Here is a 27,891-nt window from a genome sequence, read left to right on the forward strand (position 1 = left end):
TATAACAAATTATTATATATCCATAAAATCATAGATATTGGAACGACTTTAAAGAATAAATTAACATTACAAATAATTTTGTATAAGTATTTTTTAATGGAAATATAACGTATCATATATCTTTTGCAATAATTATTAAATCTTATTAATAACTACTGAAATTGAAACCACAATTTTTAATAAACTAAATAGAAATTATTCCATTATAGAGTACTATTTTAAAAAAAGTTTTACGGCACATACAAAATTAAAATTATCAAATTTAACATTAATCACATGGGATTTAAATGGTTAATTTAATTTTTCCTTAACAAATTTAACCTGTTTCTGTCTCTTGTTTTCAACAAATTTAATCACGCACGCTGTAAAGCCATTTTACCATTTTCCATCTATCCCTCTTTCTATTTACCATTTTTATTTCCCCATGACTACTTTTCTTGTTTTCTTTTTCATTTCTGATTTGCGATGAGTTTCATTCATCTATAATCAAAGTCCCTAATGTTTGGATCAACCAAAATAAATAAAAGGGATACCGCTCAAAATCATTGTTACCAAAAATAATGGTTTGTATCCTTATATATTACATGTTGGATCTGGATTCTAATTAGGACTATGCACTTTTAAAACTCTCGCTTCAATTATTCGACACCAAGTTTCAGAGAACATGTGTAGCCTCATTATCCCCACATATATACAAGTGATAATATCACCACTATTTCCCCAAATGTTTTTGGGAGTTAAAAGGCATACATAATGCATACATATATATGATGGGACATAACATGAATTTCACATTCAGAAGAAACTCTACCAAGTTGTCTGCAGAGAGCAAAACAATGGCCTAAATTGTTAGAACATGAACATAGCCAAAAGGAACTAGGCGTGCTTGTGGGAACACCAAAATACATATGTAAAATTAGCCAGTGCTACCAGATAGATCTCCGGAAATTGCACTTCCATATGATGCTGATCCTGTTTGTGAAGCGCTACCTCTAGCTGCTTTCTGGTACTGCCGTATCCTGAAAGCATCTCTTGGCAATGGTTGGCTCTGAACCGTCGTAGTCTCATCGTCATCTTGCCCTATCATCAATATAAATCCCAACTTAATATAAACATTCAGTATTTTTCCCACAATTAAAAGAAACACAACGGTATCTCAACTCCAGCAGTATATTGTTCAACAAAAACAAAATAATGCTCACATATTGGGTGTTTAGCATATTATCAAAATTATTGGTAGGTGAATCTAGCCTACATGTTCAGAAAGTATAATATAATGACAATTGAGTCATTATATCTGATAAATACTAACAACAATGGAAACTTAGGAACTGGAGTGAAATAAACAAACTTTAGAAAGAGTGATAGGAAAAACATACTATCTATTTCTTTCCTTTTTCCCCTAGTAGGCTTGAAAGATGAACCACTCAGGAGAGGATGAGATCTGCTTGAACCAGAGAGGTCACTTGTACTAGGACCAGGCCCAGATGGCAATTTTGTTGTGGCTGAACCAGACTTTCCGGGTTGCGCTATTGGTATGTCACTCTGCAGACAAATGGACAATACAACATCCACATCTGGTGTTGGACCTGGAAAATGAGAACAAAATTTCATTCGACTGCAGCACAAGTGACTAATTGTCATGTAAAATGACAATTCTGTTGACTGATACCACAAATTTAAAATTACATTCCCATCGTTTGATGACAAACAATGGAAACCAATATTCATGCTACAGAAGACGACTCGGACACATTAGTTTTCTTCTCTATTAACTATATGTAGAAAGACGCCCAAAAATTTTGGAAATCAGGATGCGTTGCATAGTTTTGGTTATTTAATCTAATTCTTATTGAGATAGACTGAAAAGAAAACTGTCATCTTAAGTTCTTACTGATATCATAAATAAAAATTTTTAGAAATTGGTTGTACTAAGAATGAAAATCTTGAACATTACCCTCAATAGCAGGCAAATTTGCTAAGAAGGCTAGCAAAGCAGGTGGTGTTGCTTTTAATATTTCATCAAATGCCTTTGTTGTTTGACCACTCACTGCAGCAACGGGATTTGACAAGGTGCTTAAACCAGCAGGAACTGCAGGTACTGTCGTGCTCAAAAAAACATAAGACGAGCAATTGACAATAAGCAACGTAATATAATAACAATATTCCTGAACATGTTTTGAAGAGACTAAAATGACCAAAATATGTATTTGATTTACCAAGAAACCATTCAACATAGCATCATGCACTTTTGCCTTTCAGTTTAACAGAGGTAAATTGACATTTAAGAACTAAGGAAATAATTTCAAGGAAAGGACTGCACACCAGGCTTTTGCCTAGGATCATAGATCACCATTTGAGCAGTATCTGGATAAATAACCTTTGTAGACCCAGTTGCATTGCTTACTAAACCCGTTGTGCCCTTGTCTGCAACACAAAATGCAGATCTTAGCAATCAACAACAAAACAATACCAAAGATCCCTTATATAATGCTAGACAAGGTAACAGCACCTATAAATCCAGATCCATTGGAAATAGCTGACTTCACTTTCTTGTCCGTATTTTTAGTAAGCCACTGAAAGAGTGGAAAGACAGTTCAAGTATTATACTTGTGCTTCAACAATGAAATCAAATACAAAAGTATACATTAGCAACCAGCCATCTAGAATATTACAGACACTAAAAATAAGTGTGTATATTTTTCATCGATATTTAATTTGCAAAACAAAATTCTATAAAAGAAACTTTACATTTCAATTAAGCCACTTTCCAAAATTATTTATAGTCAGACACATCAGTCCTTTAAACTGTTAAGGGTCCTGAAACATGAAGTCGAACTCTACCAGCCACTCAAGCCTATAAAAGTATCATACTTCGATAACACAAAAATAATATGCTTTCTCAACACTTTTGTCCTTGTTGTTTTTGCCCTACCTCACCTCCTTGACTTGAACATACACAAACATGTGCATCTGTTACATAGCTAGGCAGAACTCCCATATCCCAAATAGACAATTTTATTCATTTTAAAAGACACTGAAACCTAGTAAAATGGAGGTTCCAAAATGCAAAAATTTACTTGTTTTCTTTTCCCTTCAAATAATTTACACAAACACAAGAAGATGAGTCTATAAATGATATCACAGATCCATTGGCCAGCCTTAAGTAGTTAAGAATTATGCTCTTCATAAAGTTCAAAATAGACAATTTTTTTTTTCTTCAGAGAATGGTTTAATTCTTTACCCAAGCAAGTCAATGTGGAAAACCATCACTTACTTTATTTCAGATTTAGATTATCGTATATATATATATATATATAATAAGAAACATATAATATTTTATTAAAACAGAATGGAATTAGAAAACGTTTTTCTAATATTCATTGGAAAGATAAATATGGTGTATACATCTTTGAAGCAAAAGCAAAACTACTCCTCAGAGGTGCTTCAAGAGATAAAGTATTGGATGATGGTGGGTGAAGTTACGGTGAAGAGAAACCACGACTTGTGAACCTTTCGGGGGCGCAGAATATTCTTCGGGAAGTAAGACAGAGATGTTGATTGAGTGATGTAAAGAATTAAGGACCCTATCAATTCCAAATATAACGTATTATTACAGGCTGTGAAGAGCGATTAAGAAGGTATGTTTGAAGGAGAAAGTAAGGTCAAAATGAAAGTTGTATTGAGCTTTGAGAAGAAATGTTATGGCAGAACACGGATGGAGGTAGTAGAGCACAAAATCTTATATTTAAAATTAAATGATGGTTATTACATGTCTTGTACCTATAAAAGGAAATCGCTCTGATTTTAGAAGATGTAGGCTCAACATCCAAGGTCTAGAAAGGCACTTGACAATGGAAGGAAGATAGTAATGAAAGATGGTGCGAATATAGTTTACTAAGAAATTAAGTGATGCAAAACGTAAGGTCAAGTATTGGAGTAAAGAAGATTCCGCAGACATTAGAAATAAAAAGAATAAAATTGAAATTAGAGTTGGTGAGTATTATTAAAAGGTAGCAAACAGTAGTTCAAATAAGGATCTAAGCCAAAAACAACCAACCAAAAAAAAAAAAAAAAAAAAAAAAAAAAAAAAAAAGGAAGAAAAGAGAATGGGCCTTCTCGTAAGTGGATCTCAAGAGCTGATTTAGAAGAGAACATTTCATAGAAAAAGGTGGAGACAAATTTATTAAGGATGCATAGTCAAATACAAAATTTTTCCTAGTCCTCTTAATTTTAGTGTTATGGGACGTCAGAACTATACAAAAGCTGGATTATAGAGGCAATTTGTATACTAAAAACATGTGTAATATTATTAGTATTTACTTTATACAACATCACGCTACATAACCTTAATTATGTGGATTTCTAGCAATCTCTAATCTAACATGACCTTACTTACAATAGATTTTGTTCTGTTACACAATATACAAAATGAATCTGTAATTTTTAGACATGAAAATAAATTTGGTAAGGAGTATAAAACACTTGGGGTGTCAACGTAACTTCTTTAATTTTCCTAGAAGCTATACTGAAAAGGCAGTAAAGGTAGTTCTGATCAGGTATTTTCCCTCGAAGATAACTTATCAGCATGTGGTTGCACAAATGCTATTCATGCATGTCTATCATTCAGTTTTACTTAATCTGAAAAAATAAAATAAATAAATAAAATAAAGATAAAAATAAAAACAACTTAGGTATACTCTTGTATATCCTTTGCAAGCGAAGTCAACTACCTGATTGAATTCAACCCTAAACCGACCTTTTCTTGGGTTAGCATTTCCTACCTTTGGTAGATTTTTGAACTTAGAAATAGATATGCCTTCATTTAAAGAAAAAGCTATTTCTCTAAAAAATCTCAGAATTGCTATTCCTATATTCCAATATGGATAACTTCAAAAATATTCTTTTCATAAATGGATTATCATATAGTAAAAACACAAATAAATACAAAATTAAACTTTTAATTAACTTTTACCAAATTTGAACATTTTTGGAAATATATATATATATATATATATATATATATTTATGAAGGTTAAACCTGTTTCCAATTCAATATTGTTACCAAACATATAAATAGGAATAACTATTCCTCTTGAATTTTTCTTTTTTTAAAAAATTCCCATGAATAGATATTCCTATTTTATCATAAATACTCATTATGTATACCAAACGTGGCCTTAGGGTTGACTTGTTGTTTGGGGGGGAGGGGAATATATGGCCAACCCGACCAATGAACACCCCCTACTTTCTACACTGCCATAGCATTCTTTCAATATATTTTATTATTCAATTAAGCGATCAAACTCAGCGTACCTCATGCCGCGCCAAATGATCCAAATCCTTAGTAGAGCATGGCCAAAGATCCATGAAGCTGTATCGTGCTACAACATCTTGTAATGAAACTTCCAAAGTTGATGGATCCTCTTCATTTCTAGAAAGTGCTTCTTTCCTTCTTTGCTCAACCTATATGAATCCACAAGGTTAAAGCTCAAAAGTTATGAATAAAAGGTTTATACTGAGTAGCTTTAAGTGGGGAAGAAGAAGTTTCTAAGAAGTGCTTCTTTCCTTCTTTGCTCAATCTGTATGAATCCAACAAGGTTAAAGCTCATAAGTTATGAATAAAATGTTTATACAGAGTAACTTAAGTGAAGTAGAAAAAGAACATATAGAAACTAAAGATAAGCTCTGATCTAGATAAAAGAATGCTTTAAATTTGACTAACATGCTTCGTTCATGAAAGCATGGAGAAGCAACAGAATTTTGCACCGTTTACAAATGGAAAAAAAACCATGGAGCTTTCTACCTTACATAACTGGTAAACAAAGGCAAATCTTCTTTATAATTCCAAGGTAGAGGGAAATGCAAAAATAAATGACTGATAGACTCTCCAAACTGTCTAATTAAGGCAATTGTTAGTTTTAGTTTTATTGTACTTCTTTGGTTTGCTGATCATCTCTAAGGATTTCCCATTCTCTATCTATGAGCTGCATTTTGTCTTTTACTTTTTTCCCCCTTAAACAAAGTTTTGTTTCTTATCCAAATTTAAAAAATAAAGAAAAAAAAAATTTAAAAATTAAAAAGGAAAAAGGAAGACACTTGCAAACCAGACATCCATATTAGAGAAATTTACTCCTTCCATAAAAAACTAAAGATATATATCCATTGAAATCCTTCTTATCCAATCCAACCAACAAAGCTGAAACCCCAAAGCATGAAACCAGTGAGTACACAAATGCCCATCCAAACACGAAAAAACTGAATCATCTTTTCAACTGCCAAATTAGGAATCGCAAAACACCTAATGCCGGACAAAACTCCCAATAGAACAATCTTGGATATACTCATTAGATCTAATTTTTGGAGTTTGTGCCAATATATAAGTTCTTTAGGATCTACAATCCAACAAGAAGTACTATTCTTTTATTTTGATAGTCATTTCAGCAAATTTCAAGCATACCGTACACCGCATTTGTTCAATAATATTGGTAATTATTAACTTTACTAATATAACTGAATTTACACAGTCTAATGATGATAAGGTATCCACCATCAGAAAATAAAATACCAAATTTAGAAATGTTAATGATATTCCAATTGAATTGTATAAGTTCCCATCACACAATACAGACAGTCGGAGGTAGGAGAGGAATTTCCCCTACTATAATCAGCAAATATTGAGAAGAATATGTGAAAATTGGGAAAAATCTCAGGGATATGTCAGAGAATGTTGGGGATATTTGGTAAGGTATTGACCACAGGTCTATTTCCTCACAATCATCCACGTTTTTCTAGTTTCAGGTGTTAAATGCTACAAACAACCTTAACAATTTCCAAACAATTCTTCAACTCTCTCGTCTCTCTCTCAATCTTTTGCATTTTTCTCTAGTCTTTTAACTTCTCTCTAAGCTATCACTTAATGGCAGTTGCAATACAATTAAAACTTTAGAAGCAATCATCTTATCATCTCATACTACTGAGGGTTTAATGTTTACTTGAAAAGCATTACTAGCAATCCGTTATTTAAGTCATGCTATAAGCTAGAAAATGATTTCACATTTTAATTGCCTTTAAGATTATTATTATTGTTATTAGTAGCAGTAATACATAGAAGATTTAGTTATCATTGGAGGTAAAAAAAAAATTCTATTGTTCACACATTTTTTTTTTTCCGATTTAACACCTCTAACAGGTTAAAGAACAAAATGTAACATACAAGGAGATAGACTTTAAGAACCAAACTATAACTATCATGCCCAAAAGAGGAAATTTTACCTTTAACATGCTAGCCAAATCTCCATAAGTTTGTTCAAAATGGGTGAACCGTTTCCAAACCTGTAAAGAAAGTTTATCAACACATTACCCAGTTAAGCACGAAGTGGTACTGGAATTGGCATTTGAACTATGCTAAATAAACATATCAGTCATAAATACATTGGGAGTTGTCAAAAAATACGTAGTTACATATTTCAATGTGTTATTTAAAAGCCACCACAGTGTTATAACGTATGAGGCTAAGCCTCAACTAGAAAAGGAAATTTACATTTGAGTATCTTTTATTAACATATAGTTCTTTTAAATTATTTGAAAAAAGGTTATACGACTCTCCTATAGTAAAGTCTATTCTAGATTTTGTATTCTTTTCTGCTTTGGTTAAAGATAATTGCTCTCACTCCTTGTTTCCTCGTGTGTTCTCTAGTTTCCTTCATTTGGAAATCATTAGTTTCCCCTAACTCCAAATTTTTGGCTTTCTAAATAACAACTCATAGAAATTAACCACTTATGACATGCTCAAAAGAATATGACTTAATTTAGCTGTATCACCTCTAATGGTGTTTGATTTGTAACAATAATGAATCTATGTCCCATATTATCATCACTATTCTAAAGATAAATTCATTAGAAAGTGTGTTCAACTATGCATATGGAGCAAAAAACAATGGACAATTTCTACTGAAGTGTGTTGCGTAGTCCAACACCAAAAAAAAAAAACAAAAAAAAAAAAAAGGGATAAGTTCAAAATGTTATCTAAATGGAAAATTCTGTTAAAGCTTTGCTGTTGGTGGTTTTGAATTAAAAAAATAAAAGAGCTTTGAAGGGGAAGAGGGTATGGAATTATATTAAGCACATCATTTTTTCACTTCTACATCATCACCTTCTAAAGTGATGTGTAAGAATTTTTCTCCATATATGAAAGAGATTTAATGAGGTATCATTTTATATTTCTTGTAAACAAATATTTAATGCTACGTTTTCACCTACTTCTGATGATGAAGGCTGTTTTTTAAGGTTGTGCTCTACATTTTATTCGGTGTTTATTTTCAATATATTCCAAATGGCTAACCAGATAACTGTTTGTCCTTTTTGTTAATTTCACTGAACTCTTTGGTAAAAGTTTTTGTTTACTATAGCTTATTATATACATATATACACACATATATATATATATATCACAGAGGAGATAACAATAACTAGATACATAGGAGAACAAAATTATAATGCAACATCATAAAACTTCTACAACCTTACATCAATTTGAAAAGTAAAAAATAGATCATCAAATTCTTTCAACCTAGTTTTCAAAATGAGGCAGACATTCTAAAAATGTGGAAGCCATAACAAACCAAACAAAACACTTTAAATCACACCCATTTGATGTTTGTCACGTGTCATAAAGGAGCAGATGCCCCACCAATAAATTTCACATCCATAAGTATTAACTGCATTTTCTTTCTCCTCCCCACCAAAATGATCCAAAACTAATCTTATTAACATGCTTCACACATAAAACTCCTCACATTTACTAATAGAAAGTGATGATATAATTAAAACCTTATAAAGCCACCAGAGTAATCATCAAAAACTAATTCAAAAAAACCATGCAAACATTCATTGGCATTTAAATTGAAATATCAGACAACAACCTAATATTTCATATTCTTACAGTAGTTAGCTGATACATAAAATGAACATGCTATTCTTGGCTTATATACAAGGAGTTGTATATATTATATTGTCAATATGAGTACTCATTCAGAAATAAAAGGACTCAGTTAAATCCAAGATAGGTGTCTACCTCAACCGATTCGTCTGGTTGTAGTGAGCTTAGTGCCCGCTCAAATAAAGCCCGGATATTCCTATCATCATTCAGACGTATCAAAAAATCTGTATATCTGCAATAGCAACAACATGATATTAAGAAAAAAAATAATAATAATAACTTAAGATATTTCAACAAGCTATATGTACTCTCAAGAAGACAACTACAGTACATCCACGTGAGCATTAAGAAATCCTTTTACTCCTGTTATCAAGAATATATTTAATATACAAACATGCTATGAAGTTGCCCACTGAGTGGTGGGCAACACACTGTTCTGCAGCATCATGCACCATGTTGCAGGAAGCTGAAATTCTGCAGCATCATGCAACATGTTGTGGGAAGCTGAACAAAAATCTAATGTATGCAATATGTTGCCTAATGTTGCAAAACTGTGTGTTGCCCAACACTCAATGGGCAACTTCGCCCACTTTAGCGAAATTGTATATATGTATACATATATATATATATACATATTTATATTTGACGTTTGCTGAATACGAATTGCTATCAGGCAGATAATATTCTGGTTTCAAGTTCAAGGTCACTGAGTATTGGATATCATTATTATGTTCTAATCAACTATAGCAGTGCCTATCAACATTAAATCTGCTCTCTGTTGCTACTGATAGTATTGGAACACATGCTGGGCCTCAGTTTCACAAACATGTAATGAAGTCCAAGACCTAAAAATTTCCAAGATTAAAAAGAAGAAAACAAAAAATAAAATCAAGGCAAATTGATTGTTATGGTTTCGACTTTGGCTTAACCATGACAACTATAACGGATTAAATCTAGAGCCGAAAAGAGGACCATTAACATCATATCCTATAATTTTCTGTCATTATACAAGATAAATGAAAGCTCTATTAGGTCTATATATAATTGCATATAAAATGAACAACCAGCTTCGACACCCAGCAATGGTGCCCCACAGAATCTACTCTTACATTATAGGATCATCTAACTATCAGTAGAAATTCGAACATGTATGACATGCCACACAGATATATTTCCTAGAAAATGCATCAAAAAAGCATTTAAATATGGATAATTTCCCAAATAGGTAATAGATGAACCCACTCAAGAATGTAGACAGGCTCGTGCATAAACCGTTTCAATCCAGCTTCGAAAATGTTGTGTGCCATCTGCATGGATTTAAAACAAGAACATATTTAGATTGACTTAACAATATATTCCACTGCCAAAATGATCAAATATTCATCTAGTTCATGAACAAATCACATTTCTGAAGAATGCACACAGTATAAGAGACAAATCTTGTACTGTTGAATGAGGGCAAAAGGTAGCAAAAAAACATTAATGACATTTATTATTCTATTATAATCATGATCCTCAAACATATATATTAGCAACTGTGATAAAACGAATGCCTACTTAAATTAACAAAATAAAAATAATAGAGAGGATTAAAGTGGCTTCCTGTTTTAACTTTAGAGATCAAGATAGCTGACTGAATTTATGATTCCCACAAATGAGGAATGTCATTTTGTCATATAGAACTGTGTAGTAAGCAAAATATTAAATTCTAAATTTGTTTTGAAAGAGTCAAAACCTTTGGATCCTTGTCAAGGCAAAAGGACATCATTGCATAGGCAACATAAACATGGTATGTACAATCTGGGGATTTGCGCGCATCAAGAAAGTACTTCCGAGCTGCTTCAACTCCTTCAGTCCTCCTAAGAAAGCGAATAAACTGCAGCTCAAAGGACCCACATGAGGCTATTTGAAAAGAATGGACAAAAGTTCAATGAACAAACTGTGGATATTTGTCACTAGATTTCTACTTTCAATCCAAAATTTTCTGGGAAAATAGTAGCATTATGTCTCTAATGTTCATTATATATTCAATCTACAAATCAAGAAGATAAAACATTAGCAACGTTCATGAAATCTTGATCACAATTCACACCTTTTAGCTCTCTGCTGAAAAGATCATCCTTATAAAATTTATGTGCGTAATAATTTCACTTTTTATGTCATAGTTTTATCTTATTTCCTACCAACGAATAGCCTTGGACCAAGATTTCCCTTTTTCCTTATAATTTTCTTTTCTTGTCCTATTAAGTAGAAAGGGAACACAAGGACATTAGATCTTCCATAGATGAATCAAGTAATTAATTTATAAAAGATCCCTTAAAACGTTTTGGAGGGTGAAAGGAAAAAAGTCATTTCAACCCCTTGAGTAGCTAACTTTTTACCATATGATGCATCTTCCTGAGTCGATGCCTATGACAAGGCCCCTATGTATGATCCCCAGTGAATTTTGTATTTCTTCTTATTTCTATTTCTGTCCTGTATAACACTATCACTATGCTTCAGCTTACAACAGTACTCACCCTAATATTCAAATTCAAATTTACTCCCTCCCACCATCACATCTTGATCCTGTTATTGAACTAGAATAAAAATCTTACAACTCTTAATACCTTTCTAAAAGTGAACTATATTTTTGAAGTAAGACCTTCCTATGTCAGTTTCAATTCAGATCTTCTACCTCTAAACTGAGCTCTTTACAACGGATCTAGGCTTTTAGAGGCTTAGAACTATGTCAGACTCATGGTTGACTCAGATACGCATCCAGGAGGGGAGGAAGGAGGTAATCAATATTTATATATCAGGCTCTTAACACATCAACTTTTAGACATGCGAGACAACATTTTTTACTTCAAGACAGTATACACAGGAAAAGAAAAGTGCAAAAATCAATCTCAGCAAGTATTTACTTGTATATGTGCAAGTGATGTCGTGCTGACACCATTCCCTAGAAGGCTCTCATATATTCTCTTTGCAGACTGCAAGAAAAGAAGATAGTTAAAAGCCTAAGAATCAAGAAATTAATCTTAACACATCTAAGCCTTTAGAACCAAGAAAGATAATATAATAAAACAAGATGTAAGCTTTGTTACCTGAATTGCACCACGGGATTCCTCCAGCTCTGCATAAGCATACCTTAACATCTGTGAATCTTAAAGGAAGAGTTAAGAAGATATGAGAGAGACAATCAAGGTGAAAAGCATAAGCAACATCATGCCAAATACTAAGGGTAAGAATTTCCTCACACCAAGAGTATACTAACACTGAACACCAGTTTACAGGATAGTCAAAATACATGTGAGAATTATGTACCACTTAAGAATCCTATTAGATAAAAGACGAGAAGCAATTACCAGGAAGAGCCTTCAAAGCTCTCTGAAATACTTTAATTGCAGCATCTATGGAACCACTTTTTGCATGCCATGTAGCATACTCATACCATACATCAGGATAATGGTATAAGTACATCAAACACTGGATACCAACAGAAAGCGGTGAGCCAAAGGAAAAAATAAATAAATAAATAAAAATTGATAGGCAGTGACATTGCATAAATAACATATAATTGGATGATGGTAAAGCAAGAGCAATCTTGAATTGGACAGCATACTGTTCCTAAAAGATTCTACTTATGGGAAAAATTGTGACATAAAATATTATAAAATGAGGAACTCCATTTTTCAAATGAAATAATAATAATAATAATTACGTTTAAAAAAAACTACTCTGTTTATTCCAATATTCACATGTAAAGAATTTAATTTTGGGGTAAACTAACTTTTGATTAAGCTAACGATTTTACACTTCACATAAACACTTGCACCAAGACTATTTGTACAACCCACAATAACCCACCAAGGTCTCACTAAGTGGGCCCACATATAAACCACTCTGATTCTCTCTTTTCCTGTGGACACCACTCTCATACTCACACACCAGTACTCTACTTCTCCTAGGAGCCCACTCCCTAATCTACGAGAGCTTACTCTAAGCCTGAGAACTCTCCTACGAGCCTACTTGCGAGCCCTACTAATATTGAAGCCAAAGCTTCGTATTTACACTTGCCAATGTCGGTTGCTTAGCCACCTTACATGGCTTCTAGATTCCTCCACTATGTTTAGGTTCTTCACATTGCAAACATAAGACTTTTCTTCATCAGTTCCTAGCTTTACTTGCTGCCCAACAGAAATGCTAGATTATTCTAGAAACTCAAGTCAGTGTTACTTTCTTCACTGAAGACACTAGAAAAGGTTGAACATTGGAGTATACAAATGAAAGCAAAAATTAGATACAAGGCTCCACATGGATCTCAAATGAAAAATTAAAATCGAAGGAATATGGTAAGTCCAATAGTTGAACAAACACTGTGGGTGAATCTCAAAAAGTTAGGAGGAGATTTAAATAATTTATTTACTATGACAAGACAAAAAAGGCATATAGAAATTTTTAACACGAGTACATGTTATAGGACCGACCAAATCAGAATGCAAGAATATGCTGCAGTAACTTCAGCACGTATTAACATTCTTCTTTTGGTTAAGAAACAAAACTTTAATTATACTAATACACATGTTTTGGGGGATGAGGAATCCTCAAAACATCAAAAAGCATTTCAAATAAGCGAAAAGAAAAGAAAACTGGCATTGTGCCAATTTATAGAATGTCCTTCCAACATAAGTTTGGATAAAATGAAAAACCGTTAGATTCTTTAAAAGGCAATTCCTGAAAGGATGGCCACAACTTAATTTGAAACAAAATGTAGGAATGATCATGAAACTTCCTTTCACAATCTGAACCAAAAAATTTAAGCAACATATTTGAGTATACAACTAGTTATATTGACTACACCACAGAGGAAAACCAATGGAGGAGTTTACAATACAACAAGCCACTTAAGTGAATACAAGCATCGGAGTTCATATACATAAACTTACAAAGAAAAATACTTAAATGATAATCTTTTTCTACCTGTTCATACGTGAATATTATTCGTTTGTTGGACGATACATTGTCTATTCTTTGTGGGTTCCCTCTAATGCAAAAAGACACACATAAATTAATAAGGTACTCAAGCAAATTTAAGAACAGATGGCAGAAAATGACAATCCAAAAATTAATATCTAAATATGAATCTAATTATTCAATCATGGCCTATTTGTAAACGTTAGTCCTGCCTAAGACACCAAATAGAAATTGAGTAACCTACATTAACCTCCTTCCTGTTTTTCAGTCTTTGCATGTATGCCTCTTTCACAACCATTGCATCATCCTCAATTACAAAAAAAAAAAAAAAAAAAAAAAAGGTTTTCTTTTCAAAATAAAAATAAAATAAAATTAAAAATTAAAAAAATTTTAAAAAAACCCTCATATAAATTGAATGTTGGGAAAGGGCACCAAAAAGTGTAAATGAAAGCCAATGGAAAGTTTATTTAAATCTTAAAATATAAGACGAGGTTTGAGCAAACTTTGGAATTTAAAGGTGTATCGGTAAATCTTTCGAAATAGATCAGAGAGTAGTGTTCATAGACCAGAATATTACCAAGCAACATCCAACAGATCGCCATTTAAAGAAGAACAACCCTTACCCATAAGCAGCAGCCAACAATTTTCTCTAACTAGCTAATTTTTTTAACTTAATCTTTGTGGTGGTAAAATGATCGTAAGTTTTTAATGGTTTTCAACATTTTACATTTTCAAACAAACCTTATCATAATGGCAAAAGTTTGCCATGTTTAAAGAAATACCATTTAGAGTTACTTACACTTTATCTTCCCAAACTATCATGTGTTTTTACTTGGCCCCTTATCTTCCCAAACTATCATGTATTTTTACTTTGCCCTCTAAATGACAAAAGACTTCCATTGCCCTCCTAACTTTGAAATTTTGTCAAATTAACCCAGTAATGCAATTTTGTTAGATGAATTTCACCAAATTGGTCATGCAAATTAGAATAAAATAGTTAGTATAAGCAGTAAGGTATGCATGGTTAATTTTGTCAAACTCATTTGCCAAAATTGCATGATTGGACTAATCTGACACTAAATATCGTCTAGGGAAGCAATGTGAGAATTTTTGTAATTCAGGGACCAAAGTGAAAAACACAAGATAGTTCAGTGAGGTAGGAGTGCTACTAACCCTACTGTTTGTAACAACGATTCCCATAAGGGATCCCATTTTAAGTTATACATAAATTTTGGTGAGTAAATTAAATTACATTACCAAGGTTTAGTTAAGAGAAGTGGTAAAAAATATAGTCGTACATAACACATTATTTACAAAGAATCCTGTCTGAGACAATGCAAATGCATATCTTCTAAAAGAGATGAACACTGCTTACTTTTCAAAAGCTAACAACTTTTTCCATGCCATCCATTGCATTTCTTCCTGCAAGTGTAACAAGAGAAATAATGATCCGCCATAACTGCTATAGATGAAAACTAAAATATGCATACAATTATACTCCTGATCCAAAAAAAATAAAAAAATAAAAAAAGGGGGGGGGGGAGCTGATATATAAATCTTATATGGACCTCCAATATTAACATCCCTACTGCAATAGGAAATAATATCAGTAACATGGCTAGAACCAGTGATAATCATTTCAATAAACCCCCCTACTATAAACACAAGTTGACATAGGCATGAAATTTCCACTTCAGAAAATGTAAGATTAATCCATGAAGCATTTGATCTTCTAAATCATTTGGATAACCTAATTCAAATGACTCATGCACTTTGATTGCATGTTTGATAATAAAAACCAAATAAGATATGAAGCCACTAAAAATTACAACTACAGCCGGTAATCACAAATTACACCACCAAAACTAAAAAATGCAGAAATTTACCTTGTAAGAACCAGTTGGAGGTATAGCAAGCATATTCCAATCAATTTCATCAAGATATTTCTTCCGCTCTCTGTAGACAGCCCGAGCACTGTTAAATTTGGGTTGATATTCAGAAATAAGCCCTTTTGCCTGTTTAATGGGATATCATCAGATTTTTATCTTAAATGCAAACCATAAAAACACCAGCACACAAATAAATAGGAATAAGAACATCAGTTCACGAACATAAATAGCTAAACTCACAGTTGATTATGAACCAAAAAGTTACCAGTTGTCTGCTGACAGAATTTTCAAAATTTTCATATTCTCTCCAGAGTTGTTCAATGTGATGGGTAGGAGTAACAATAGCTCTTTGGTATACTTTCCGCACAGCAGTCATCCGCAGCGACTCTTCCTGTGTGTTTATTGCCTGCAAATTCTTACTATGTGAATAAGAAATAACCATGCAAGAATTCAAAACGGCAAAAAGAAAAAGAAAAAGAAGAAAGAAAGAAAGAAAAAGAAAAGAAAGATGAAAAGAAGCATTAAATGATTTATGCTAATTAATCCATATAGATCATCTATCACAAAAATAAGAATACAAAAAAGGATCTAGAACAAACCGGCAATGACTTTAAAAACTTGATATACTCCATCCAAACAGGCCCAGATGCTATATCCGCTCCTGGAATCAAATTCAAAAATTGGATCTAATAGAATCAAACCCCATTGCATGTAGCATAATTAAACATTTACAAGATGTATAACAGTTAAAAATTATAACAAATAGCATATTAAATTATATGCTGCTCACTACAGCTTCACACTGAAGCATCATAGAAATTAGTGTGTTCCTTTCATCACTATTAGCCCTTACTTCTGTAGAGTGGACATGGCTTCATAGATGTATGTATGAAGGCTACAAAAAAAAGTGTCTCCTTTTTGTGGTATCATGTAGGAAGTCTGGAGAATTGCAAGACCATGTGTTCCTTTATTTATTATTTAGAGATGACTGAAGCTGTGGCATGATTTATTAAATAAAACTGGCATTTTTAGGTGATCCCTTAGTATTGAAATTGTTAGTCATTTTGTAAGAATAAAGGTTTTTGGATAGTAGTTGAGGAAGGATCTTGCACAGTGGATGCTTTATGGGTCTTTTGGTTGGGAAGCTGTTCTGGACATGGATTCAAAAACTTACTCTTTTGGGATAAAATTAGATTTTTGGCATTACTGTGGGATTCCTCTACTTAAATTTAATGAAACCCCTTTCTTATTATTTCTCAATTAAGCTGAACTTCTCTTTTGTTAATTTGGTGATCTATGTTCGAGTTTCCAAAATGATTTATCTTGAAATCTTGTCAATCTTTACAACCAATAAAACTTATGTTTCTCATTACCAAAGATGGTACAGTTCAAGAGCCATACCGCATACAAGTATCATGTAGTAAAATGCCAGATTGGCCTAGGTACTTGTTTTGCACAATGTCCCCCAATGTGCTGTACACTTACGTGATAGTCATATGACACAAGCCTCAACAACACTAGCACCTAAAAAATGGAATGGGCGAGGAAAATCTCTCTTAAGAAAAAGAAGAAAATTCACAAAGACAAAAGACCAAATCGCTGGAAAAAGTATTCTCAAACTTGTTATCATTGATTGGAAAAAGTATATACATATATAAGCTTAGAATCTATATTATTTATATAAGCCTCAAGTACTCTTAATCATATTAAGACTTGCAACTCTAAATGGGGAAGTCTTAAAATTCTATAAAGAATCAAACATGAATATCCCAAGGTAAGACCCAAGAGCCAAAAGAGTAGCACATAAACAGAAAACCTGAAAATTATAAAAATACATATAGCCGTGGATTGTGTCAAATTAAGGCTTAGTTATTAGAACTAGCCTTGAAACATCACATGCCTCTCATTAAAAGGTTGCACCCAGAAACCTTTAGATGAAACCACATACCACTTTAGTTAATAAAGCTTCTATACAAGCAGCATAATTATTTGCAAACTTATTAAATAGCTATTCTCTCATTCAGGAAATCCTGGACAAATTTTGTTCAGGAGATCTCGGATTAATTGTGTTTTCGTACCTTTTGTTACCCGATAACATTTAATCCAAGGTCTCCCAAATTTGTCCAGAATTTCCCAGACAAGAGAAAATTTTGTTATTTAAATGTCCAACAAATAAAATTAAAAATAATCGAGAACAGAACATTACAGGATAAACATCAGAAATCATTCCAAAGGCATAGAGATAAGACAGACCAACATAGCTGAGCATAAAATCAAAAGCTTTTTTAGTTTCTTCTTGACCCTCTACACCCTTCTTGTCATTGACCTTTCTAATGAATTGAATGTAGCACCGCCTATAAAGTAGATAGAAGCAAAAATGAGACATATATGATCAGTGGGGGAGTAAGAAGGAGGCAAGCAGAGAGAGAAAAAGTCAATGCATGAAGGAGAAGGAAATACACTAGCATAAAAAGTACTGGGAAAAAATGAAAAGAAAGTAAACCATAAATTATAAAATGAAAGCTTTGCCCTACTCATGAAGAAAAATTAAATATTTTACTCATAATTTTATTTAATTAAGCTTTTGGGAAAAAGAAGTTTTTTAAATCATTTCAGCTTCATTTTTTTCCATTTCAGTAAGAAATATTGTTAAGATACCAGTGGTCCAAAAAGTTTAAATAGACAGGAAGTGGACCATGTATATCAAGCTACCATAGAATATAACAGAAACTTATTAACACAGCCCTAACTTGTAGGCCCACTAAGTAAAGAGGACTAAGCTCCAATACCAAGTTAAGCTAATAAAGCTCTAATACTGTTTTTAGTTAACATTGACTCCAAAAACTTAAGCTAATACAAAGCTGACAAACTGCATATATGAAGCTAAGAAGAATACTGTAGACAGCTATTAACAAATATCATTTTATGCTTAAACAGAAGAAGAAAAACAGAATCAAGATAAGTTACAAAGAAACTTTCTTTCTGACACTCTTCATTTATACCACAATTTGGCATGGCCACTAAATTCTAACAGAGACGATTTCCCTCAGCCACCAGGATTACTACAAAGCTAGAAGCTGGAGAAGTACAGTAATCTTAATCTTCATATGAGAAGATACAAATCGTCTTGTGAAACTTGCATTTTTGACACACTATTTCCAGCCATATAGTCCAAAATAAAGCCCACATTACACATTTACAAGTATAATTCCCTCTTTCATTACCCCCAAGACCTTTAAAAGTACTGATCATCAATTATGAACAAGATGGAAAAACGCCTATAAAATCTCATCCTCTTGAAAATGTTGTAATTTCATTCTCTTTTCATAAAAGGTTATATTTTTATCTCCCCCCCTTCACCCCCCCCCCCCCCCCCCAAAAAAAAAAAAAAAAGAAAACAAAGAGGAATTTTATGGAAAAGAGAAGGGTTTGGTACTTGAGTGGAATTCTATTAAGCATTGTACATCATTCTGGGCTTCTACACCATTGTCTTTTGAAGAGATGCAGCATGTATATTTATGGATAACAGGAAAATTTAGTATAGCTTAAGTTATTTGAATGTTTACGTTTGTAAAGTGAAGGATGGATTTTAACATCAAGTGCTGAATGTTACCAATTATAGCACTATGTAAACTGCTGTGAGGTAGGATTGTTAGTTCTCCTTTGTATCTTCATTTACTTTAATTGACAGTTTGTGCAAAAAGGTAAACAAAAAAATAGATTCTGTAACACTTATTGTGCAATTAACATAAATAAATCAAACACATGCCGTGCAATGAATATCTACATACAAATTACACCTATATCAATATGAAACTAGTATAGCTCATCAAACTAAAAGCACAATTCTATAAAATGACATACCAAAGTGGAATGTGTAGACAATTCAATAAACACCGGCTAAATATCTGTTTAGTGGCATCATCATTATTCACAACCATGTGTGCCTCCACATACTGCTTCCAATACTTTGCCTGCGGAAAAGAGGTGATCGCTTCATCAGTGCATACCAAGAACATTTTTAATTTTTCCAGGGTTAAAACCAATGCTCTAGCACTACCTAAAGTACTATACCAAGAAACAAACTTTTTTTTTTTTTTTTTCCCTCAGTGGTGTAGAAAATACTGCATGGTCTCAAGCAGAAGATCAACAGCATATCTAATAAAATATCACTACAAAATAATATAATATTAACAGTATTTTTTAGCGATAACAATGATATTGCCAACACTAAATTAAATAAATACTTAACAGAAAAAAAAAATATATGAGACTCAACTCTGTAACACCAAAGAGACAAAACCAAATAACAAAACGAACCCATATATTGTTATGCAAATTATTTCATATACAAAGACTCAAAACCAAAATTGTACTTTCTACAGAAACTGTACCACGTAAAATTAAAACGGCCATGTCTATAATTTACTACAAACTATGGTCATCCAAAATATGTATATATATATATATATATATGAATAAACAAAGCAATAGAAAGAGCTTACAGCTGTAGGGAACACTGTCAAAAGGTGCTCGTATATCGGTGCGGCCTCGGTAATGGGCAAACGCTAAATGGGACGTTAGAACAAAATATGAGATTGAAAAATAAATAAATAAATAAATAGAGGAAAAAAGCCAATCGAAGAGTGGAAAAAAAGAAACAGAGATGGCTCAAGGATATATAGCAGTTACCAGAGCCTCGTTTGCTCGAGCTTCGGCGGCCTCAACATTGTATTTATCATCCATGTCTTTATTACTCGCCGATGTCTTTGACTCAGGTTCAGTACCATCCTCCATGGATGCCTTTTTATTTTATTTTATTTTTCCTGTTTGGATTCAAAATGCTATGCTCCGAGAAGCTATAGAAGAAGAAGAAGAAGAAGAAGAGTGGAAAATGGTTGCCGAAGCGTTTTTAGCTTTTAGTTTCTACTATCAAAATCGCCAATCTTTCCTATGTCCGGGAAAGAAAATCGAAAACAAAACCCTATATTTTCCTGCCAGCATTTCTTTCAAATCTCAACACCCCTGTTTATTTGAAAAGTACCAATTATAAGCCTCCTTTCAAGTTTTTTTTTTTTTTTTTTTTCTTTATTATTATTTTTTTTAATCATTTATTATAATTTTTCATTTTCAATATCTGGAATTCACAAACTTATATGCATAAATGTGTAAAACAGAATCATTTTCAATTTGAGGAATTCACAAACTTATATGTATAGATGTGAAAAGTAGACTAAGCACCTAATCTCTTTAAAATGTGCAAATGAAATTTACTAATTTATATTTGCACTTTTTATTTTTTCTTAAATGTTTTAAAGGTTTTATTTAGAATTAATTACATTTATTAACTTCCACCATGGAAAAGTTGTAGTTTAAAATTTTATAATTTAGATTCTTAAATTCTAATTTGTTGTATATTTCTAGTGAAATTAATTTGTTGTACATTACTCATCCAATTGGATTTTATTTTTTATTTTTTTATGGAGATTACTAAGTTTCTAATTTGAAAAGGTAGAAGGGGCTATAAGTGCAGGTAAGATGGTCATAGCACTTGGCCAACTTTGCTTGCCAATTAAATTTGTTGGCAAATTACAATTTATAAACATTTTTAAAAAGATTTTTAAACTAATGGGGTATTTAGTAAAAAGAAAAATATTAAAAGAAATTGATTCCTAAGAATCAGTTTCTTGTGATTTAATTTTCTAAAAAAGAATTTTTTTGAAATCTTTTTTATAGTGTTTGGTTAATTATAGAAAAAATACGTAAAATCAGTTTTTTAAAAAATTTTAGAATGACACATTTTTAGTAGGATCTACTTTACCACTCAGTTTTCCATATTATGATATTTATGTTTCACTAGACCTCACAAATTCTTTATCTTCAAAATTATCCAAATAAGAAAAAATTTCACTTTTTTAGGAAATTTTATATTCACACTAACTTTACCACACCCCATAAAGAGAATGTCCTCAACGATAAATAAAGAGTAAAATTTTAAAAAGTTTTCCAACAATGCTTTTTTTTATTTTACTATAAATATTTATTGTTATATTTGCTTTCCTAATTCTTTGCTTGAATTTCCTCTCATTCACTAATAATTAAAAGATAGAAAGAATAAAAATTAGTAAGTAAAACATGAAAATTGTTTGGCAATTAGGAAATTATTGGATTATTTGGGAAACATAGTAGAAAAGCCAAGCTTTTGTAAAGCTCTAAATTTCAGTGGTTAATTTTGGATTTCTAGGCCAGAAGGAAATGTTTTTTGAATTTTTGCTTTCTAAGGGAGTGGAAAATAATAATTAGGAGTAGTCATAAAAATGAGGTGGTAGGGGGAGACCGGTGAGATTATATGGATTGGTTTTGGTATGAAGAGTAAGTCTGGTATGAGCTTTTCATGTACTTTTTTTATATACTTTACCTCATAATCATACCTCGAAAAGCATTCCTTTAATCTCAAAAGTTGAGCAATAGGTAAGGCCTTTTTTAAACTCCATTATCCTTGGTAATAAGGAGTTGTCCATCTTAATCAGAAACTTATAGCCAATCAAATGGAATTGAAATTTCTTAATCACATTCTTAACTGCTAAAATCTCCTTGTAGATAGAATGATTATATTGCTAGGATGGTTTGAGATGACCACTTGTATGACCACAGTAGTGTTGTTGTCCAATCTCATCTTCCTCAATCAGAATCACACCCCAATAAAGGTTGCTAGCATCAGTCTGGAGTATTGTTTTGCCTTTTCCATGAATCTTTAGAAGTGGAAGGTTTTGAGCCACTTCTTCTAGCTTCTTTACAGCTAGTGTCTGTTCTGCTCTCCATGACAAAGAGTTCTTTTTCAAAAGCAGTGATGGCTTGCTTGTTCATTTTGAAACACTGGGAATAAAATCTTTGATATAATTTACAATTCCTAAAAATTGTTGGATTTTCTTTTGACCAAGATTTCATTTGGGAAGTTAAGTAGCTTTTTTGTTATGTGGGTTCCTGGTACAATCTTTTCTTTTGCGAGATACACACCCAAAAAATCTATTAAGGCCTCGCCAATATGGATGTTGGGCTTTGACAACATAATTCCATAAGATGAAACTATGTCGTAAAATTTGTTCAACAACTCATTGTGGGCTTCTTTCTATTTTTGAGAACAAAAGAATATCATCAATGGAGATTATGGCTATGTGAAGTTTAGGTTCTACAATTTTGGTCATGGTCATCTGGAACAACGAAGGTGCAACTTTCAACCCAAATAGTAGAACTGTCCATTGGTACTGGGCATTAGGTATGCAGAATGCCTTCTTCTACCTATCATTAAGGTGGATGCCTACTTGCCAAAATCTTACTTTCAAGTCAAACTTAGAGAAGATCATAGCATCTTGTTGATGAACAAACAAAGAATTGATCTTAAGTAACTAGAACTTGTTATGTTGGAGGAAATGATCAAGAGGTTTATGGTCAATGACTAATATCTTTTTTCCTTTGATCTTCTCTGATCTTTTTTCCACGTAGAATACTTAACATGCCCATGAAGATGAAGTAAGCTTTATTAGTCTTTGTTGCAAGAGTGAGGCATATTCAGCTTTTGCTAAGGCTAGATCTAATGGAGACATTCCTCGATGAGTAGCCTTGGTTGGATTGATATCTTCATTCATTTTAAATGGAAACTTGATGAAGAATTTTTTTATTTTTCTGAAGTAGAGATGGATGATCAAAAGTGTTATGATCATCTGCACATGCGATCAGGAGTTTTTTTTCACCTTCACAAAGACTGGGGGGACTTGTTGCTATATACTATATATTTTTGAAATTTGAGTATATGGCTTGAATTTTTTCTTATACTTAGTTCCTTGTGGCAATGTAAACATATATTTTGCCTAACAATATCCATCTATTCTAACAAGGATGTTTTTGTTTAGCAGTGAGAAACTAATCATCTTTTTCCATATGGTGCAGTCTGGAAAAAACTTTATGCCAATTGGTTATTTTGAGATTAGTTCAATGCAAAAGATTTTATCATCAACTGCTTTGAACTTTTCTCCACATGGAGTCCACACATAAGGTGGCAGGATTTAAGGATCTATCGCAGTCTTGTGTGCATCAGTATCCATGTATGTTATTGCCTTAATCGGTGATGGAATAGCAGTAATGCTAAGCAAAGGCTGGGATTGATATACAAATAGTATATCATCTTCTGATATATCTGATGTAAAGACTAACTCTGTGTCATTGTCTTCTTCAGGAAATGCAAAGATGGTATCTTCATCAACTACTTCCTACTCTGAGAGCAGTGACTCAAGATCTGCCTCTACATCTTTTGGATGAAGAATTGAGACTTGCAATTGTTGTATAACCTTAATAGCTTTCTTCTGCTTCTTCGGATAGTTTATTGAGAAATATCCTTTCTTTCTACATATGTTACATACAATAGACTTCAAGAATTCTCTTTTACTTTTCGTCTAAAGTATTTGTATTTTCTATTGGAAAGATTTCTTTTATTGATCTTGATTCTGAGGTGCGATATCTTCTTCTTGCCTATAGAGAAACAGTTATATCCTTCTTTCTTGCATTTGTTCTTCAAATATGATTTGAACAAGCCTTTTTTATATAAGGCTTATTGTGCAAAAAATTCTTGAAGAATTTGTCCCGTTCACAAAGTTTATCTGCTACCTTAAATGTTATATGGTTTATTTGATCAAATGTAGAGGATTTTATTCCTTCCTTTGAAGCCACTATCATTCATACAACTTTTAACTGAAATTGTTGTAGAAAAGATGCCACATAGAATCCGAGGGACATTATTTTGAAATGGAAGTCGAGGTCTTTTTTCTTTATTGAACAACATATCATGTCAAAATAGTCTCTTCTCATTTAGGCAACAATGAGGTTAGGGTCTCACACAAACTCAACATCAATGGATCCTAAAATATCACTTGCTAATTAAATTCTGATCAATTGGAGTTACCTATATAGACCCAAACTTTATAACCGATCTCTTAAAATACCTACAAATCTCGATGTTAAATCTTCTAAGACACTTTCAAGATTAGCATTGGGCCTTGTCATTTAAGTGCCAATCTATGCTATGAATTCATGGACCTTATCCCTTCTTTGGGCCGAATCTAGATAATCAAACATAAACCTGGGCCTTGGACTGGTTTTATTGTAAACTTTGAAGTTTCATTAGGCCTAACTTCATTTCACCTTCTTCTTCATTAGGCTTAATGATGATTGTTTCATCTGTAGGCGGAGGAGCTTGAGAGGTTGATGCTTAAGGTGTAACTATGAAGATTTTGTTCATATCATAACCTTTTTTCAGAATGTGTGATGGATTCTTTTGTATCTATGCCAAATTCTTCTTTTCAAGAACTATGTCCATTTAAAGAATGATATCCATTAATTGTGATGGCTTTGCTGAGGATAAGGTTGGCTGATAATCTCATGTTGGTAAGACTAAAGGTTTTGGTGTGCTTGAAGATGTAGATGCTTGCTCCCTTGTTTTATTTGGTTTAGGCTTTTCAAAGAGCTCATGTGTCATTTGAAACATTGTGGAGAAATCAGTTGTAGGGGTGTATGATGGTGTAGAAAACATTGACATACCCTTAAAGGGTGTATAATTTGGAGAATTGAGATTGTCATTGATTTGCTTCAACATCACCTTTTATCTTTTGATTTCCTGTTCTTTTCAAAGAATTCTCTACCTATATCTTGTCTATCAATCATGTCTCTAAGATCTGTATTAAGAGTTGAGATTTGTGTCAAGAGTTGAGATCTTAGTTATCAGGTTGGCATGCATCTTCCTTACTTTAGTGGAGAATGAGTCAAGCCTTGTATCAATAATTGCAGTTTGTGCTTTTATCTTATCAACCTTTATATCAATCATTTTCAAAGCTTAATTTTGTGCCTGAGAGTTTAAGTTGTGCCAATTCAAGACTTCTTCTCCCTGAGAAAGAGGTTTGCAGGATCCATTTGGGAGAATCTCTTTAGACTACACAAATAGTTGGGAGTTAACCTTGTGTGTTGGATAAGTTTTTCTTCCCTAAAGAGAACATCATGCATGGAAGAATCTCTTGTTCAAAAATTTTCTATTTCTATTTTTTCATACTACTAATGGTTATGTCTGCTTGTCTCTCTACATAAGCATCTTTCGTAGTCCCAGGTCTCTCCACATAAGGATTCTCAATTTTTTTTTGTAGATTGGTAAATGTCTTTATCTTATGTATACCAATCCATGGAGAATCTGGATTGTTTGTATGGTAAGTTCTTTTTGGAGGCTTGCATGAAGATGGTAATGTAGATTTCTTTTTCCTTCTTCTTCTCCGTCTAGATTTCTCATAGTTAGAGTCATCTGAGTTTTCATCATGGAGCCATTAATCACATCCACACTCACACATATCTAAAGCTACATCCCATATGAAGTTTCCATCAACTTTTGCAATATAAGAGTGAGTTCCATTAGGCCAGAAGGTGCTAATAGGAATGTCATCCTATTTATATTCCTCTAGTAAAAGTGATGATGACCATGGAGGGGAATATGGGCTTCCCTGTTGGACTTATGTTGGAGTTTTCTTCAAAGCCTTTGAACTTGATCTTAATTATACTTTTTGATAGAGTTTTACAAGTGGAATCCATTGTATGGAGTGGTTTGTTAAACTACAGTATCTTTTCATAATTTGTTACCTAGCTAAGAGGGATCAATTTCTTTATTCCTGACAATCTGTTAGGGGATTTGAATAATGGTTGGGAGATTTGATTTTATGCTTCAATGTAAATTGCATCGTCATATATGCCTGGTCTGCTTAGATCAACAACATAATTGTATAATCTGAAGGCAATTTAATGTGCAGAGTCAATGCATAGGCTATTTCAACTTGTTTAGCACTAGTGAGTTGGATCTGTACCTTCAATAATTTGGACAGGTTAGGATCTTAGAGCGAAAGACAGAAATTAGGATAAAATGATAATTATATGCTTCCTGCGTTGAGAGTTGATAGCATTGTCCCCATCACTGTTTGCTCATACCTTAAAAAGATACTATTAAGTAAGGTAAGTCTTGTTACTACTGGAAGACCTCTCCATCCATGAAAGTAGATGGGTATATCGTTCTTTCTTCCAAGCTTCTGTGTGATCTTATGAGATCTTAAGATTGAGGAACTATTCTTTTTCAGTGGGTAGAATTATGCAGCTATTCATCTGTAAAGATCATATATACTCTTTTATAGGAGGTTTCCTGGAAGTAATCAACTATCTGATACTTTTTTGGACATAATTTGATTTCTGGAATAACTTGTAAGGGTTAACAAGGGTAACTTGGTGGCATTGATCTAAGCATCAGGTGGAATATAGGTGTATTCTACCAACTGGTCAATTTTTGCAAAATTGGATCCTTTGATTATAGGAGATCGAGAACAGTTGCAGAAAAAAGAGAATCTAGGAGAGCTATTTGAAGAAGTTAAAGAGGTGTTTGAAGAAGTTTCGATGATTAATGATTCTTCCTTACTCATCAATCTTTATACTTCTACTAAGTCCAGAACTACTGGCACTACGGGTGTTCTTACAGGCTCAGAAATACTGAGAATAAAGTACTGATACCAAGAAGGCCTATAACATAGAACTACACAAAGAGCTTGCCCACAAACAATCCCACTTTCATCCATTTTAGGGTAAACATCGGGCTCTATTCTTTGAACCACACTATATCATAGTCCATATTGGATCATATGAGCATCTTGTACTTTCTGATACCTAGGATCCATGGAGTCCATGGCAAGGATAGACCAATACTCATACTCAAAGAACATTTAATGTAAGCATGAGGAAAGACTTTTGGGAAGAGAAAGGAAATGTAGAAACTCATATTTGGAAAACATACTGATATTTTATTCTTCAAACTAGGCTTGGCGATTACAATTGAAGAGACCTCTATATATAGAAGAGGGATTATAGGCATGACAAACATAAAGCAGAGGGAATATGCTTTTACAAAAGCTTAAATAATTCAAGCGCACACGACTAACATAAAGCAGAGGGAATCTACTTTCTACAAAAGCTAAACACACCACTTCAAAATACTTTTTACAACTAAACAAATAACTTTATGGATAAATGGGC

General features: G+C 32.7%; 1 protein-coding gene across 3 annotated transcripts; it reads right to left on the reverse strand.

Annotated features, from left to right (window-relative positions):
• Positions 1-517: 517 nt before the first annotated feature.
• LOC107433036 (cleavage stimulation factor subunit 77) lies at positions 518-20,834 on the reverse strand. 3 transcript variants are annotated; one of them, XM_048465250.2, is made up of 22 exons: positions 20,482-20,834; positions 20,295-20,357; positions 19,654-19,763; positions 18,043-18,143; positions 16,389-16,450; positions 16,055-16,195; positions 15,787-15,915; positions 15,276-15,322; positions 13,907-13,970; positions 12,292-12,412; positions 12,031-12,089; positions 11,848-11,916; positions 10,677-10,817; positions 10,184-10,248; positions 9,077-9,173; positions 7,276-7,335; positions 5,317-5,466; positions 2,513-2,576; positions 2,326-2,427; positions 1,958-2,101; positions 1,380-1,589; positions 518-1,080 (listed from the first exon to the last, which is right to left on the reverse strand). In XM_048465250.2, the coding sequence occupies exons 1-22, from the start codon at positions 20,584-20,586 to the stop codon at positions 917-919; spliced, it is 2,268 nt and encodes a 755-aa protein (XP_048321207.2). In that variant the 5' UTR covers positions 20,587-20,834; the 3' UTR covers positions 518-916. The 3 variants fall into 3 exon arrangements, with proteins under 3 accessions (XP_048321207.2, XP_048321209.2, XP_048321210.2); XM_048465252.2 differs by lacking the exons at positions 18,043-18,143; positions 20,295-20,357; positions 20,482-20,834 and having other exon boundaries at positions 19,654-19,756; XM_048465253.2 differs by lacking the exons at positions 18,043-18,143; positions 19,654-19,763; positions 20,295-20,357; positions 20,482-20,834 and adding an exon at positions 17,996-18,019.
• Between the last annotated feature and the right edge of the window lie 7,057 nt (positions 20,835-27,891).

Source organism: Ziziphus jujuba, chromosome 11 (assembly GCF_031755915.1).
Source record: "Ziziphus jujuba cultivar Dongzao chromosome 11, ASM3175591v1".
Lineage (NCBI taxonomy): Eukaryota > Viridiplantae > Streptophyta > Magnoliopsida > Rosales > Rhamnaceae > Ziziphus > Ziziphus jujuba.